The sequence below is a fragment of the Eschrichtius robustus genome, chromosome 20 (assembly GCF_028021215.1).
Source record: "Eschrichtius robustus isolate mEscRob2 chromosome 20, mEscRob2.pri, whole genome shotgun sequence".
Taxonomy (NCBI): Eukaryota; Metazoa; Chordata; class Mammalia; order Artiodactyla; family Eschrichtiidae; genus Eschrichtius; species Eschrichtius robustus.
Window position 1 is genome coordinate 65,333,905 of NC_090843.1, and position 14,092 is coordinate 65,347,996.

A 14,092-nucleotide genomic window follows, 5' to 3' on the forward strand; every position below is an offset into this window, starting at 1 on the left:
CAAAGCCTTCACCTGCTCGGTGGGCCCCCCGTTCACCCTGTCCAGTCCGCTACCCTGGCTGAGAAAGCTCGGGGCAGGGGAGGCTGAACAGGGAGCCTACACACGCCCAACAGTTCCCGCAAAATACAGGCTAAGAGGAGAACCAGAAACACGGCTGGCGTCTCCTGCGGGGCCTCCCGACCTCACCCTGCTCGCCTGCTCCAGGGACCGGCCAACCCACACCGGTCCCCAAACGCGCCCCTAAAACAAAGGCGCTTCAGATGGGCAAGGTCGGGGAATTTCGAAAGAAGAAAGCAAAGCAGTCAAGGTAACAGAAAAACAGGAAATTGCTTCTTCTCACTGGCTACGTTTTGCAGTGTTCCTAGAAAGCACGTAAGCGGTGTCTGCAGTCACGGACGCCGAGTGAAGGGCACAGACTCTGCAGACCCAGCTGGCCCAGGGGCGGCTCTGCACAGGGACTTCTCGTAAAGCCCTAGCACGCAGGCTGTCGCCGGGTACACGAGGCACGTCTGACAACCTGGCAAGAATGCAAGGTCGCCAGGCAGCGGGGCTCCAAGAACACCCCATCTGGGTCCAAACACTGCCGCCACCCTAACAACCCCGTGCCCACCAGCTGACGGGGATGCCAGGGCTCCTGTCCCGTCCCCACCCTATAGCAGCAGGGGGACCGCACACGAATGGCCACCTCTCTGGGCTTCTGCTTCCACGTCTATGAAGTGTGTGTGTGTGTGTGGGGGGGGGGGGGGAGGGGTCAGGAGGACCCGAGACACAGCGGCCCCCCAACCTGGGGGCCAGGCCTTGCCCAGGTCACTGCTCTCCACTCTGCCCACAGCCACCAGACGCCCCCCTCCATCTCCCACGGCAGAAACCAGGGACTGGTACCTGCTCTGGCCCCGGGCCTCCATGGGCAGAGGACTGCGGCTCTGGCGGCCGGGGCCTCCGCCCTCCTCTTTCTGCCGGTCTCTGAAGGAGGGGCTGGGGAGCCGGCACTGAGCCCAGGGCCAGCTTCTGCCCCCCAGTGACCAGCTTCCCGGTCCAGCTAAGTTCCTTCCTCGTTACTGAACTGCAGCGAAGTGCTTACTGGGTCTTCCTCAATGTGGCGACAACTCCCTGTGTTCCACCAGCCGTTTCCTGAGTCACCGATGACCCTCGGCCACCAAGTACACTCCCACGCAGAGCTGAGCCTTTTGAGCCCGTTCCCCAGGGAGACCCTCCAGGGCCCCCCCTCTCCCAGCTCACAGGCAGTAGAGGAAAGACTGCTTTTAGTCAAGCAAGGCAAATTAGGAGAAAATAAGCTCAGATCACCCCAGGTAACACTGAAAGAGAAAAAAGCATAAATACATTGTGGAAAAGCCAAAGAGCTGCAAGATGTGAAGAGCCGAAAGTACCACCACAGCCAGGTGACCTTCAGGACGAGAGGGGGGGTGTGACTTCATAACGGAGGGTGGGCCGTGGCCCAGCCCTGCCCGTCGCCCACCACCTGGCAGCCCCGGCGAAACCCCCAACTTGACTGCAGTGCGGACCCCCCATCTGATTTCAGTTCACAGAGGTACCGGGCGAGGACTGAGGCAGCAGCTGGGCGAACCCAGACCTCGGGCCGCTCTCCCTGCAAGACGGCCGGCCCAGCGTCTCAGCACATCAGGGTTGCGAGCACAGCAAGACTGCAGGGACGGGACCTCCGAGCGACCGTGCTGCCGGCGGTCTCGGTGTAGACAGTCGGCTCTAAGTCGCTGTCAGGACAGTGGGCAGACAGGCACGCGGGCTGGAGTGAGACGGGCCCGACGGCTGCTGTGCGCTCTGCCAGCTACGATGACAGCCTGTCCTCACCGCCACGTCGATGGGGGAAGGGGAGACGCCAGAGCCTGTTTTAAATACTTCAGCGTAAAAGGAAGTGAGGGCCACCCCTCTTTTCCTGCCCCCACTCCTCTCCCCAGAGGAAACAGCTGTTGACATTTTCTTGCGATTCCACCCAGAAAACATAAACACGTGCTCTTTCCTGGCACGCACCCACGGGGCCGTCTACTCGCTGCTGTGCCTGGGCCCCACCCAGGCTGGTGTTTCGGCCCCGGGGGAGGGGGCGTCTGCGAGCATGGGCCCGGATCCAGGCCCTGCCGCTGCTCAACCCTCCACCTCGGCCTCAGCAGGACGTCCTCCACGCCTGGGCCTCCTCACCTGCAGGACGGAGACAGAGTCCCCGCCGCCTCGGGCTGTCGTGAGGATCAGACCAGTTCCTGTGGGAGCGCCTGGCACGTGACACGTGTACCACACCTGGCGCCTCGCCGGACCCTCAGTCCAGGCGGGGTCCTGCCCCCCAACCCCCCGAAGGCCAGGGCTGAGGCCCGGAAGTGAGGTGGCTCGCCAGGGTGCCCCAGCCACGAGGGACGAAGGCTGACCTAAGGCCTTGCTCTGCATCATCAGTCCCTCCCACAGAGGAGGGAACCGGGGCCCAGAGAGGTCACAGGGCCACTCACAGCAGGAGAACTCAGAGCTAGTCTCAGAGCCCATGCCACGCCCTCCCAGAGCCCTGAGGTGCCCTGAGCACTCGGTCCTTGACACTCGCACACGCCACACCTGGCACTTCTCCAGGCCCGAGGCCAGTCCCTGCTCTCCTGCAGCTTGTGTCCCAGTGAGGGGGGACAAGACACACACACACACACAGGGGAGGTGGGCCGGGGTGGGGAGAGCCTGCCCTGTGCTCAGGTCTGACAGAGACACTGCAGAGGGGCCTGGGCGGCAGCAAGGACACCAAGCAGAAAGCAGGTGGGGGCTTCGCCTGGGCGCAGGGGGTGAGGCTGGCATAGGCAGAGCGCCCAGAGGGCCATGACGGAAGGGCCCTGGCGGTTCCGGGGGCTCTCGGAGGGCCTTCAGGAGGGTGCAAGCCGAGCAGCGACGCCACCTGACCGGTCCAGGGAGGACGGTGGGAGCTTGGGCCAGGATGGCGGCTGTGAAGGAGGTGAGAAGCGGCTGGTTTCTGGATGGGCTCAACTGAGATGCTGTTACACCTGCCAACGTTCCTGGACCATCCGGCCCGAGGTCACAAGAGAACGTCTGGGGCCCGGCCTGGCCTGGATGATGCCGACCCTCGGCAGCCCAAGCTCACCCTCCCGGCACGAGTGGCCTGTGCTGCCGCCCAAGCGGAGACTCAGCCCACGGGGAGCGTCCCCCTGACCGGGGGCTGGGGCACAGCTGGGCCCCAGAGCTGTGAAGCCCTGACCCCCGGCTTCGGAACGAGAGCTTATTCGGAAACAGGGCTGCTGCAGATTCATTTGTTAACGGTTAAGCTGAGGTCACACTGGAGCCGGTGGGCCCGACATCCAACGTGACAGGTGTCCTTACAAGCAGAGAAGAGACACAGGGTGGACACAAGGCGGGGGGGGGGGGGGGCCAGCAGCGAGGCCATGGGACACCAAGGAGGGCCACCACCAGCGGAAGCAGGGAAGCCACAAGGCAGGACGCTCCCCTGCGGGTTTCAGAGGAAACAGCCCTGCGGACACCCTGATTTGGGGCTTCCGGCCCCCAAAGCTGACACGACCCACTTCTGGCGCTGAAGCCCTGGTGGGCGGCTCCCAGGTCAGGGCCTCTCCCAGCGTCAAGTCTCAGGCCCCGCCTCCCTGCACACACGCCTCCACTCCCCAGGGCGGCTCACCAGCCCCTACCCCGCGCCTGGCACCTGCTCCGATGGCCGCAGAGGGCCCTAGAGTCCTCCAGTTCCTTCCTGCCTTCAGACCACACTCCCCCTCCCGCCGCCCCCGCCCCGCCCTCAGGGAGGAAAGAGAGCCTGGGTCTCCCCGCCGCGCGGGGGCCCCAGCTCGCCCTCCCCAGCGGGACGCTCTGTGGGCAGGGGTTCTTCTTGGACGCCTAGAGCAGGGCAGGTGCTCTGCGGCCCCCAAGGCCCGCGTCCGCAGCCCGCAGAATGGGGACCTATGCCTTCTACACCCCAGACCCGCCTGTGGCCAGGAACCTCCCCACCCTGGCTTGTTCCAGGTTCATTTTCTAGTTTAGTTTCCAGCGAGCACAAAGCTGCGACTCCCAAGGGCACAGCTCACACACGCGTCACCACCACCCTGAGATACGGGTGCTGCCACCGCAGCCCACGGACGCGGAAGCCGAAGCCCAGGGAGGAAGGAGCCAGCGTGGGAGACAGTGGGGACGGACGGGGCGGGCGGAGCAGAGACAAAAGCTGCCCTGTCATCTGCTGGCAGGACTCAAGGCCCATCCTCTGCCTGAGAGAAAAGAGCGAGTCTGTGCTGCTCTCTCTGGGCTGCAGGTGAAACCCTCTCCGTTACGAGATCACCAGCTGGCGAGGTGGGGAAGGGAGGGCTTGTCCAAAACAGGAAGGGATTGTTTCTCCTCGCCCTTTTCCCGGGGGTCCCCATGGTTCCTGGTGCTCTGTCTACACCCGTGGGAAAGTCGACCTTCGGGGGAGCACTGGGGCGAGGGCTGCACCCACAACTCCCCAGGCAGGCGCTCGGGACGGAGGAGAGGGCTTGGGACACCGGAACTTCAACAAAGACGTAACTTCTCTCTTATTAATTCAATCATAAATAAACTGGGATTAAATGCCTACATCAGTTTCTTAGGGTAATACAGACAGGAAACTCACTTTTAAAATGAGTGTTTTGACGGAAATTTCCATCTATTAAACTAGAAATGATCTTTCAAAAAATTTCAGTACCCATTTTGGGCTCAGGCGCTATCACCTGAGCACGGTCAGCCCCCCGGCTGGCGGCACTGCACCTGGGCCTGGTCCGATGGGGAAACATTTGCCAATTTCAAGAGACAGAATGATGTTCATACATTTTCCCCACTACTCTCACTTCTGGGAACTCTACATTGAAGACAATGAAGAATCCTCAGAAAAGCAGGCTTTCTGCCCAAAGACGCTTACCACGTGGTTATTTATGCCGTGAGAACCTGGAAACAACTGTGACTGGGGTGGGAATGGTGAGCGACTCCTTTGAGCAGCGGCTCCCTCAGGCACGGCAGCGTGTGCAGTGCCCACATTAGCACAGGGGACACCCAAGAGCCCAGAGAGAGCACTGCCCCGTCCCCACCGTGTGGACGTCTAACCTACCCAAACTTTAACCTTTAAAGCCACACGGAAAATGCACGCAGGAAGTGAGGTGAGAAAAATCAGGGACTGCAGTATTTCTCCTGGGAATCTGGTGGTAAGGAGTCGGCTAAGGGGTGACCTCTGGGCCACGCACCCCGTCCCACTGCACGCAGGGTTAGAACAGCCCCGGACCTGCCTGCCCGGCCCCCTCGGAGCGCTACACGTGTCGCACCGTGAAGGCGTGCGCCTCTCCCGAACCGGAAGCCCGCGGAGCGCCCGGCCTCAGCTGCCGACCGTGAGCCCCCCCTGCCCAGCGCCGGCCCCGGCGCCCTCGGGCTTACGAAGTGAGCGAATGAACGCACTCACCTTCTGAGAAATGTGCTTTGAAAAGGTCACGTGGGTATGAACGACACGTGTGTAACACTTCTCTACTGTCTGCACGGTAGGAAACATGAGATTCCTCCTGGTCTCGTGGAACACACTTCAGACCTGTGATCCAGATCTGTCCACACAGCTGCCTCCGGGGATGTGGGTCTTGATCTGGCCTTCGCTTCCTCTTCAGAGTAAGAACCCACTGGCTTTGCTCGCAGACAGACGGCCGTGACAAAGCGACAAAGCCGGACCACCCCCCATTCCCAAAGGCCAGGCAGCTGGGGGATGACGACATCATGATACAGAAAGCAGGGACGCAAAGCTGCATTTACAACACATCTGCAACCCTAGAAAAGAAAATGCTTAGAAAAAATGTCCAGAAGGACATACACCCACATGGGAACAACAGCTGCCTGTGTGACAAGATTACGGCGTGTGTCCGTCTTCTTTTTGCATTTTCTACACCATCGGGAATGGACGGGCATTACCTTTATAATGAAAAATCTAGCAGAGCTTCTTATTTGCCGCCCAAGCCATGCTTACCAGTTAGACCTGGAGAAGTGGGCCACGGGGGCACTGGCCCGACGGGCTGGTCACCACCCCGCCAGCTGGACCCCGCTCCCCACGGGGGCACTGGCCCGACGGGCTGGTCACCACCCCGCCAGCTGGACCCCGCTCCCCACCAGCAGGCCACGCGAAGAGGCTCATCCCGCTGCAACAGCCATTTCGAGCCGCTGGAAGTCGGCGAGTCGCCTGCTGACCGTGACTCTCTGAAAGGGCGTGGCCGCCGGTGGTCAGCGGAAGCGACGGGAGGAGGGGCCCGCACTGACCAGGCCCGGAGCCCCCCCGGGAGCTTCGGCGCCACGCTGCCCGCGCCCGCCCCGAGGCTCCGACCTGTCAGATGCGTGCCGGGGCTCTGGGACACCTCGGGAGATCTAAAAGCTCCCGGGGCAGTCAGCTGGAGCCAGTGGCTTAGGGAACAGAGACAGGGCAGCTGGCAAAATCGGGAACAGCATTTTATTACCAAACAAAATCTAACAACTAGGAATCACACTGTTCTGAACTCAAAGTCTCAAGATACGGTACAGCATTTCCACACTTCTGGAAAAGCCCACAAAGTGTATTCGCAAAAGGCTAACAGGGGCGGACACCAATGGAGATAAGCACGTCACGTCAAACCACCACCAAGAAAAAGAGAATTCAGGTCGATTTAGCATGCGTTCGTTCACTGCTTACTGAGCACCTCGTGGGTCAGGCACTCGGCACTGAGCACAGGCTCCTGCTCTGTCAGTGCGAGGAGACAGAAGATAAAAGAGAAGAGTACTCTGAAGACAAACACAGAATACGTGATATACAGAGATTACCCATAAATTATGTGGTCTACTTTCCAACACAAAGAAAAATTATTCTTAGACCTTCCCTCTTATTTTTATTTATACTATAATTTTAAACGCCCCCTTCCTTCAAGCTGGCCATTGGAATCTGGCCACCAAGCAGCCATGAATCAGACATGGCCCTGCTGTGTAACTCTTACTGAGTGAGCCTGACTCAACACCCCCTTTGCTTTTTTTCACATCCACTACTGACAGTCTATAAAACGACAGTTTGTGTACCTACACTTTTACGAAGGATGCTTTAAAGACAAAGGGACAGGTGTAGCTATTGCAGCCACACCTTCCATCTCCCCTGGCACACGGCAACATCAATCGCCTAACTGACAACCCCCATCAGCAGCTCTGACAGCTGTTTCAACCTCACCCCCTCTGACAACCAGAGGGCCCCGTGGAGTTACCAGCGTTACACGAGGTGGACCACACAACCGTAAAACTGCCAGGGCTCTGGGTTCAGATCCTGGCCTCACTGCTACGACCGAGCGGATCTGGGGGAGCGAGTCCACCTCAGTGTCCTCGCCAACGACCCCCGCCCCGCCGCCTCCTACAGGAAGTGAACGGGGACCGCCAGCCTCCGGCTGTTGCAGGCACTGCAGCCCCGAGCAGCCCAGCCACGCGGAGGCCTTGCCACGGCACATTGAGACCCCGCTGGGGGCCCAAGCCCAGGAGACAAGAACGAACACCTTTGACATCTGCCGCCTGGACAGACGTGTCACTACAACTGCCACCTCCGAGGGTCTGCTTGGCGCTACCAACCAGCCTCTTGATTCGATTTCCCACCTGAAGACGTGACAGCCAGCGCCGGCCTCTGCCGGACACTCGCCGCCACCGAAGATCAGGGCTCCCGCGACGTGCAGAACACACCGGCTCCGGCGAGACGGGCTCCCGAGTGAGTCCCGCCTCCCGCCAAATTCCTCGCCCAGCCCCTTTGGGAGCAATCAGCCGACATGGGGCCCAAAGCCGGGTGGAAGGCCCCGGAGGTCCGGGCACACTCCCCGCCAGCTGGCTGGCCCTGCCTTCCCGATAGCGGGGACCACTGGCCGGCAGTCACCACCTCTCAGCCCTGGGCGCACCCACCCCGTTCCTTTAAAGTGTGCCCAGGCCTCCTCCGCCCCATCAGGTCCAGCACCGTCATCTCCCACCTGGGGAAAGGCAGGGGTCTCCCACCAGCCTCCCTGGGCCCGCCTGGCCCCCCACACAGCCAGAGGGTCCTCGTGAGCCTTCTCACCCTTCAGCAGGATCCAATCCCTCCTCGGTTCCAAACCCTGCCCTGCTCCCAGCTAACTGAGTAAAAGCCAAAGGGCTTTGGATGACCCGGAGGCCCTCCACCCATCTACCAACATGTGGCCGCTCCCCGTCCCTCGGGCCCAGCCTTGCCCACCGGTCCAGCCCTCCGCCCTCCACCTGCCTGGGATGCCCTTCCAGACCTTCCACAGCCCAGCCCTCCTCCTCCAGTCCAGGCTTGTTGTGGGCCTTCCCAGCACTCGGACCACCCTCCCCACCCCTCACACGCTGGGCTGTGTTGGGTTTGGGGTTTCCAGAGCATTCATGGTGCAGCGTGCAGTACAACGCCGACCATTCACTGTCTCTCTCCCCGTTAGTGGGAAGGGGGCACACGACAGAGGCACACGGTGGGAGCTCAAAACGCCCCTTGCTGAGGGAACGAGGGACTGTGTGTGCCCAAGGCCGGCAGCAGCACGGCTAACCCAGCAGGGGGACCTGTCTGTGCGTCCGGGGCTCTGCGCCGGACCCCGCGGGGAACCCCTGGGACGGACGGGCGCTCTCTGCGAGCCGGGATCAGGGCGTCATTCCTAAGAGGCGGGTGGGTAAGAGCATGGAAAGCAATCTGAAAGCGGGCACTGAACTGCAGCCACGCGCTACAGAGGAAGGAAAGAACTCTGCAGCTGTGCGCGGGAGACCGGAAGGAGCGAGGAGACCCGGAGAGGAGCCGACGGGAGCAGCTCACGACAGGAAGCCCTCCTCAAACACGATCACGGTGGGCAGAGCAGCAGCCGCGGCCAAGAGTTGGCACCGCGCCCACCAGGCCTCCCCTGTGGGGCCTGGGGTCCGACTTGCGCCCCTCACGAAAGTCTGCCCTGAATCACAGCCCGCACTTCACGAGACCAGTTTCCGACAGCCAGGTCAGTGGGACTCCTCGTGCTGGATTCCAAGCCAGTGTGTTCAAAGCAGACCCACCGTGTGCCCACGTCAATCCCGCACCTTATGCGCGGCACTCAGCTGAGGGCTCAGCAAGGAGTCACGGGACAGCCCCGGCAGCCCCGCAGTGCAGAGGGTGTGAGATACCGAGAGGAAAGCACTCAAAAGGGTGACACCGCGTAGCACGTGTCTGCCTAAAACTCATCCAGGGTTCGAGAAACTGTCTAAAAGCAAACTCGCTCACCCATTTTACCCTTAGTTTCTCCAGAGCTGAAGGAAAAGAGAACTCCGTGTGGGCTGCGGGTGGAGCAACTTGCCGGACGTGCGTACGCGAGGGCGCCGAGTGGGGGGACCCACGGGCCCGGGCGCGGGGCGGCCCGGGCCTGGGCTTCACGTGCAAGCGTCCCAGCAGAGCTGGGGGCCAGGGGGACACAAACAGACCCCCCGTTACTCAACGGGGAGGCCCCGGGGGCACTGGGAACCTGCGGGCGCACCAGCGGGCCTTCCGGGGAGCCTGTGAAACACGCCTCCCGACACTGCAAAGCTGGTCCTCCCTGCGGAGTCCAGTACAGACCGTGAGGGGAGCACAGGCGCGAAGGAAACATCCCAGAGCTCAACAAGGCGATCACACGGGCACCTGGGGCGGGGGTGGGGGGTGGGGGGGGGGGTGGGTGGCAATGTGTGTGAGGCACGATGAGCGGAACCGTTTCCAGGTCGTCGGGAAGCGGCACAGAGGCGCTTCGCTGGCGCTCCTTCCAGTAAGAACAGAAGAGAAGGGAAGACTTTCTTCTCTGGGGCAGGGCCCCTGGGGACTGAAGGCAGATCAGACTGAGAGCACTTCCTCGTGGGCAACCCTGAGAACTGTTTTCAGTTTAACCTGCCCCAGCTGGAGACTGTCCAGGATACACCATTAATCAATCCAAAGAGAAGCCTCATTTTCGTTACCCATTGAGTTAGGGACCTTCAAACACCGTGACCTAGAATCGCAGCACAGCTAACTCTGTTCCCCACAGTCACGGGGATCTCAGGAAGGACGGCAGTTCGCTGAGAAGCAAAAGCCATCCCATCCCATTTTCAGGTCCTCCACCTGGCACGTGTCCCCGCAATGCAGAGATGGCTCCCGGCCACCGGCGCCGAGGCCCGGGTGTGCCTGGCGGGGCGAGGCTGGAACCACACACTGCGGCCAGGCGGCCCGGTCTTCCCCACACCCGGGTCTGCGGCCAGCATGACCCCCTCCAATTCCTCAGGGAGCGGGACACAGGGAGCGCCCAGCGGTCCCCCAGGCCTTAGGTGAACAGCGGCCCCCCGAGGCCCTGGCAGGACTCCGGGCGAGGGGCACGGGAGTGTGGGGCCGGGCTCTGGGGAGAGGGGAGGACACGGGGCCTCGAGAGGCGGGGAGAGCACCGGGGGCACTGAGCGACGGCGAGCGCACACAGCCGCAGGCCAGGCCACCGGGCCCAAGCGAGGCAGGGCTGGACCTGGGCGCCAGCGCAGCAGGAGGGCAGCCCCGGGACGGGCGGGCAGGGCAGGAAGGGCGGGCGCTGGCTCAGCAGCAGCAGCTCCTTGCTCTGACCCAGCGGGGCCCCTGTGCGGTGCTGGGGACACAGCAAGGCCTCCGGTGCTGTGGGGCAGGGACACACACACACAGTGAGTGACAGGCTGTTAGAGGGACAGGCAGCAGCAGAGGCCGGGCCCCGCGAATGGACCCTGAACGTGCAACTCGAGCTCAGGGTCTCAGGGGATGAGCCGGGACCACAGCAGCGCCGGGCAGGGCGGGGGAGGCCAAGGCCGGCAGGACTGGACCCGAGGCTCCACCCACTCCTCCCTGCCCCGGAACACCCTCGGACCGATGGACGGGCTGCCGCCTCACCTAGACGACAATGACCGCAAAAGGCAGGCCAGAGGAGCAGCCCCCAGCGCCCATACGCAGCCACTCCCCCAAGAGGAGGCTGGGGGCCCGGGACTCAGCCCACCTGCAGGGGCCTTTCTCGGGTGGAGAGGGGCTCCCTGAGGGAAACACACAACTTCGCTTCTTAAGGGCAATCTTCCTTTTATGGTGCAACCTAGCGCAGGGGCAGCCCCTAGAGCCCCTGGGGTGCAGGTTCCATTTCTTTCCAGGGGTTTCACGAAGGTCACAGACTTTGCCTCAGCAGAGCCATTCAGCTAAGTGGGAAAACAACAGGAACTGCAAATGGGACAAGCAACGCGGACCTCTCTGAGCTCGACAATCCCTGAGAATTCTCAGAGGCGGGCAGTCTGACCTTACTATGCAAATCTCCTATCGCCACTTCTCGAAATGCTACTGAAACCTGCTGAACTAAGCAAGGTCGACAGCGGTTTGTCAAACTGCAAACAACTGCCTTAGAAAGTAAGAAAGTTTTATGCTGACAGCGTTACTTATTCCAAAAACAAAGGGTACAGTGACCTGCACTTTTGTTTTCACAGCCGGAAGAGACAGTTTCTGCATCTCCCAGCCCGCAGGCCGCCAGGACCCCCGCCTCGCCACCACACTGCGAAAGCAGAGAGGCGCCATTCCAGGGACCACGTCGGCGAATGACAAGGATGCCAACGTGGCTCCCGGACCAGCTTCCGTCAGGCCCTGAACCCCACTTCTATTTTCTGAGGTCTCTTCCAAACGCTGGGCAAAGACCCAGAGTCATCGACATGCAAAGCGAGGGAACAGAGCAGCCCCAGCCAGCACGGACCCAGCCGTGTGACCGAACCACTCTGGACCACAGGTGGGGAAGGCCTCGCCCACGCCGGCTACTGCAGAGGCTTCTGCCCTCTCCCTCTACAAGTGAGGCAGACACACGCCATCTCACCCCAAGACGCTCAAGCAGAACAGACACTGAGCCAGTCAGGGGACCCACAGCCCGCCCAGTCATTAGAAAGACACTGCATATGAGATGAAAGAAAGCAGATTATCCAGAACAGCCAAGCCCCACTGCCAGGCAGCAGGAGCAGGCCAGGCCCTTCGCTGCAGACCCGCCCCAGGAGGAAGCAGGCGACTCGGCCTCCACACCCGCCTTCCCCGCGCCCCCCGCCCCGGGGCCGGCCCTGCCCACGCATCCAGAGGGTCTCAGGACCCCCGAGCCAGAGCGACCCGGGGGCCAAAAGCGCCTCTGGGACCACAACCCCAGGCGGACTGAGGGCGCTGCCGTCGGCTGCCGGCAGCGAGAACGCAGCGAGCACGGAGGGGCCGCGAGCTCCGGCTCAGCCCCGGCGCCCAGTGCTCGGCCACTACTCACAGCCGTGGTAGGAGGCCGGCGACCCCCCGGCCTTGCCGTGCTCCTGCTCCGAGTAGCTGGTGGAGAGGTTGGGCTGGCTGGAGCCCCGGCCGAAGGTGAGCTGGCTGCTGCCCATGCCAGTGGCCACCTGGGCCATGCGCTCCTTGGTCTTGAGCGCCTGGGCCCGCTCGGCCTTCAGCCGCTCCTCGTCCTTCAGCAGGGCCACCAGCTGCTTGGCCTTCTCGCGCACGTTGACGCCCTGGTCCTTGCCGTCGCGGTCGACGTACTGGAAGTCCTTCAGGGTCTGGATGGCGAAGATGTTCTCGCGGCACTGCTGGGCCACGCGCTCCGAGCCCGTCTTGATGAGGTAGTCGAGCAGCGTCAGCGCCTTGTACACGTGCCGCCAGTTCTTGCCGTGGTCGTTGAGCCGCCTCCACACCATGCTCATGATCTCCGAGAAGGCCACCACGTTGTAGGTCAGGTCCGCGACCTCCGTCATCAGGGAGCTGGACGGGCCCCACGGGTCGTTGGAGGTGGCTTCCCGGACCTTTATTTCGGCTTCCGAGTAATTGTTCACGATGTTTTTCATCTGCCGTCTGATAGACGAAGTCGTCATCTTTCCTTTCTCCGCGGCAAATGTAAAGCCCTTCAAAGAGAGAAGCTTCCCTGTCCCAGGCAGGTTCGCACCCCGTGAAGCTTCAGTCTCCGTAACGGGTCTGGAGCACAGTCCCTGATGGTCATTTCCTCTGTTGGAGCCTCAGGTCCGAGAAGCCGGAAGCCATGACCTAGAGAAAGAAGACAAACGTTACTGTGCACGAGCCCCCCCCCCCCCCACCCCCGGGACGGCAAGCATCTTGCAAACAGCAGGCACTGGGCAGCCGGGGCGGTGAGTGGACGCCCTCCAGCCCCCAAGGACAAAAGAGACGCCATCTTCCCTTCAAAACTAAGGTAAGATCAACATTACAAGTTAAAAACGAATAAAGTTTGGGCCTTCCCCGGTGGCGCAGTGGTTAAGAATCCGCCTGCCAGTGCAGGGGACACGGGTTCGAGCCCTGGTCCGGGAAGATCCCACATGCCGCCGAGCAACTGAGCCCGCGCTCTAGAGCCCGCGAGCCACAACTGCTGAGCCCGTGAGCCGCAACTACTGAAGCCCACACGCCTCAACGAAGGGTAGCCCCTGCTCACCACAACTAGAGAAAGCCCACATGCAAAGAAGACCCGACGCAGCAAAAATAAATAAATTTACAAAATGGTTAACTTAAAAAAAAAAAAAAAAAAAGGAATAAAGCTTAAACTCAAGTTTAAGCCTCTGGAAGGAGAGCAGTAACACTGACTACTGTTGTATTTTCAAAACACTTCCACTGGATCGGCTCTGCGGCGATTGTGTTTTTTTTAATAAATTTATTTATTTATTTTATTTTATTTACTTTTGGCTGCGTTGGGTCTTCGTTGCTACGCGCGGGCTTTCTCTAGTTGTGGAGAGGGCGGGCTACTCTTCATTGCAGTGCGTGGGCTTCTCATGGCGGTGGCTTCTCAGGAAAGTCCCCGATTGTATTTTGATTGTATTTTTCTTTCACCGCCGGGCAAAAGCCAGCTGGAACAATCTAATGCTTGTCTACACTGGCTCGGGCACCACGCTCCTAACTACGGGGGATTCTCCGTGACCACCTCTTCTGACTTCTTATAAAGGCTCCCAACTCCCCTTCTAGAGCAGGGCTCAGGCCCTCCACTGGGCTTTCAAAAGCCTCTGGCATCTGGCCCGAGCTGTGCAGTACTACCTTACAAATAATCTGGTTCTACCCCAATTTCCTCACTTCACAGAGGAGAAGACTGAGGGTTACACATGAACAGGTCCACCCAGCCCTTCGCCACAAACACATCTCTCCAGGGAA

At 61.2% G+C, this 14,092-nt stretch overlaps 1 protein-coding gene across 3 annotated transcripts in view; it reads right to left on the minus strand.

Moving 5' to 3' along the window:
• Window positions 1-14,092, minus strand: part of EPN2 (epsin 2) — a 67,282-nt gene that overhangs the window by 21,860 nt on the left and 31,330 nt on the right. For all 3 annotated transcript variants that reach the window (XM_068529504.1, XM_068529502.1, XM_068529503.1), the window contains exon 2: window positions 12,222-12,985. In XM_068529504.1, the coding sequence (XP_068385605.1) occupies window positions 12,222-12,816 (595 nt within the window). In that variant the 5' untranslated portion in view covers window positions 12,817-12,985. The remainder of the gene's footprint in view (window positions 1-12,221; window positions 12,986-14,092) is intronic.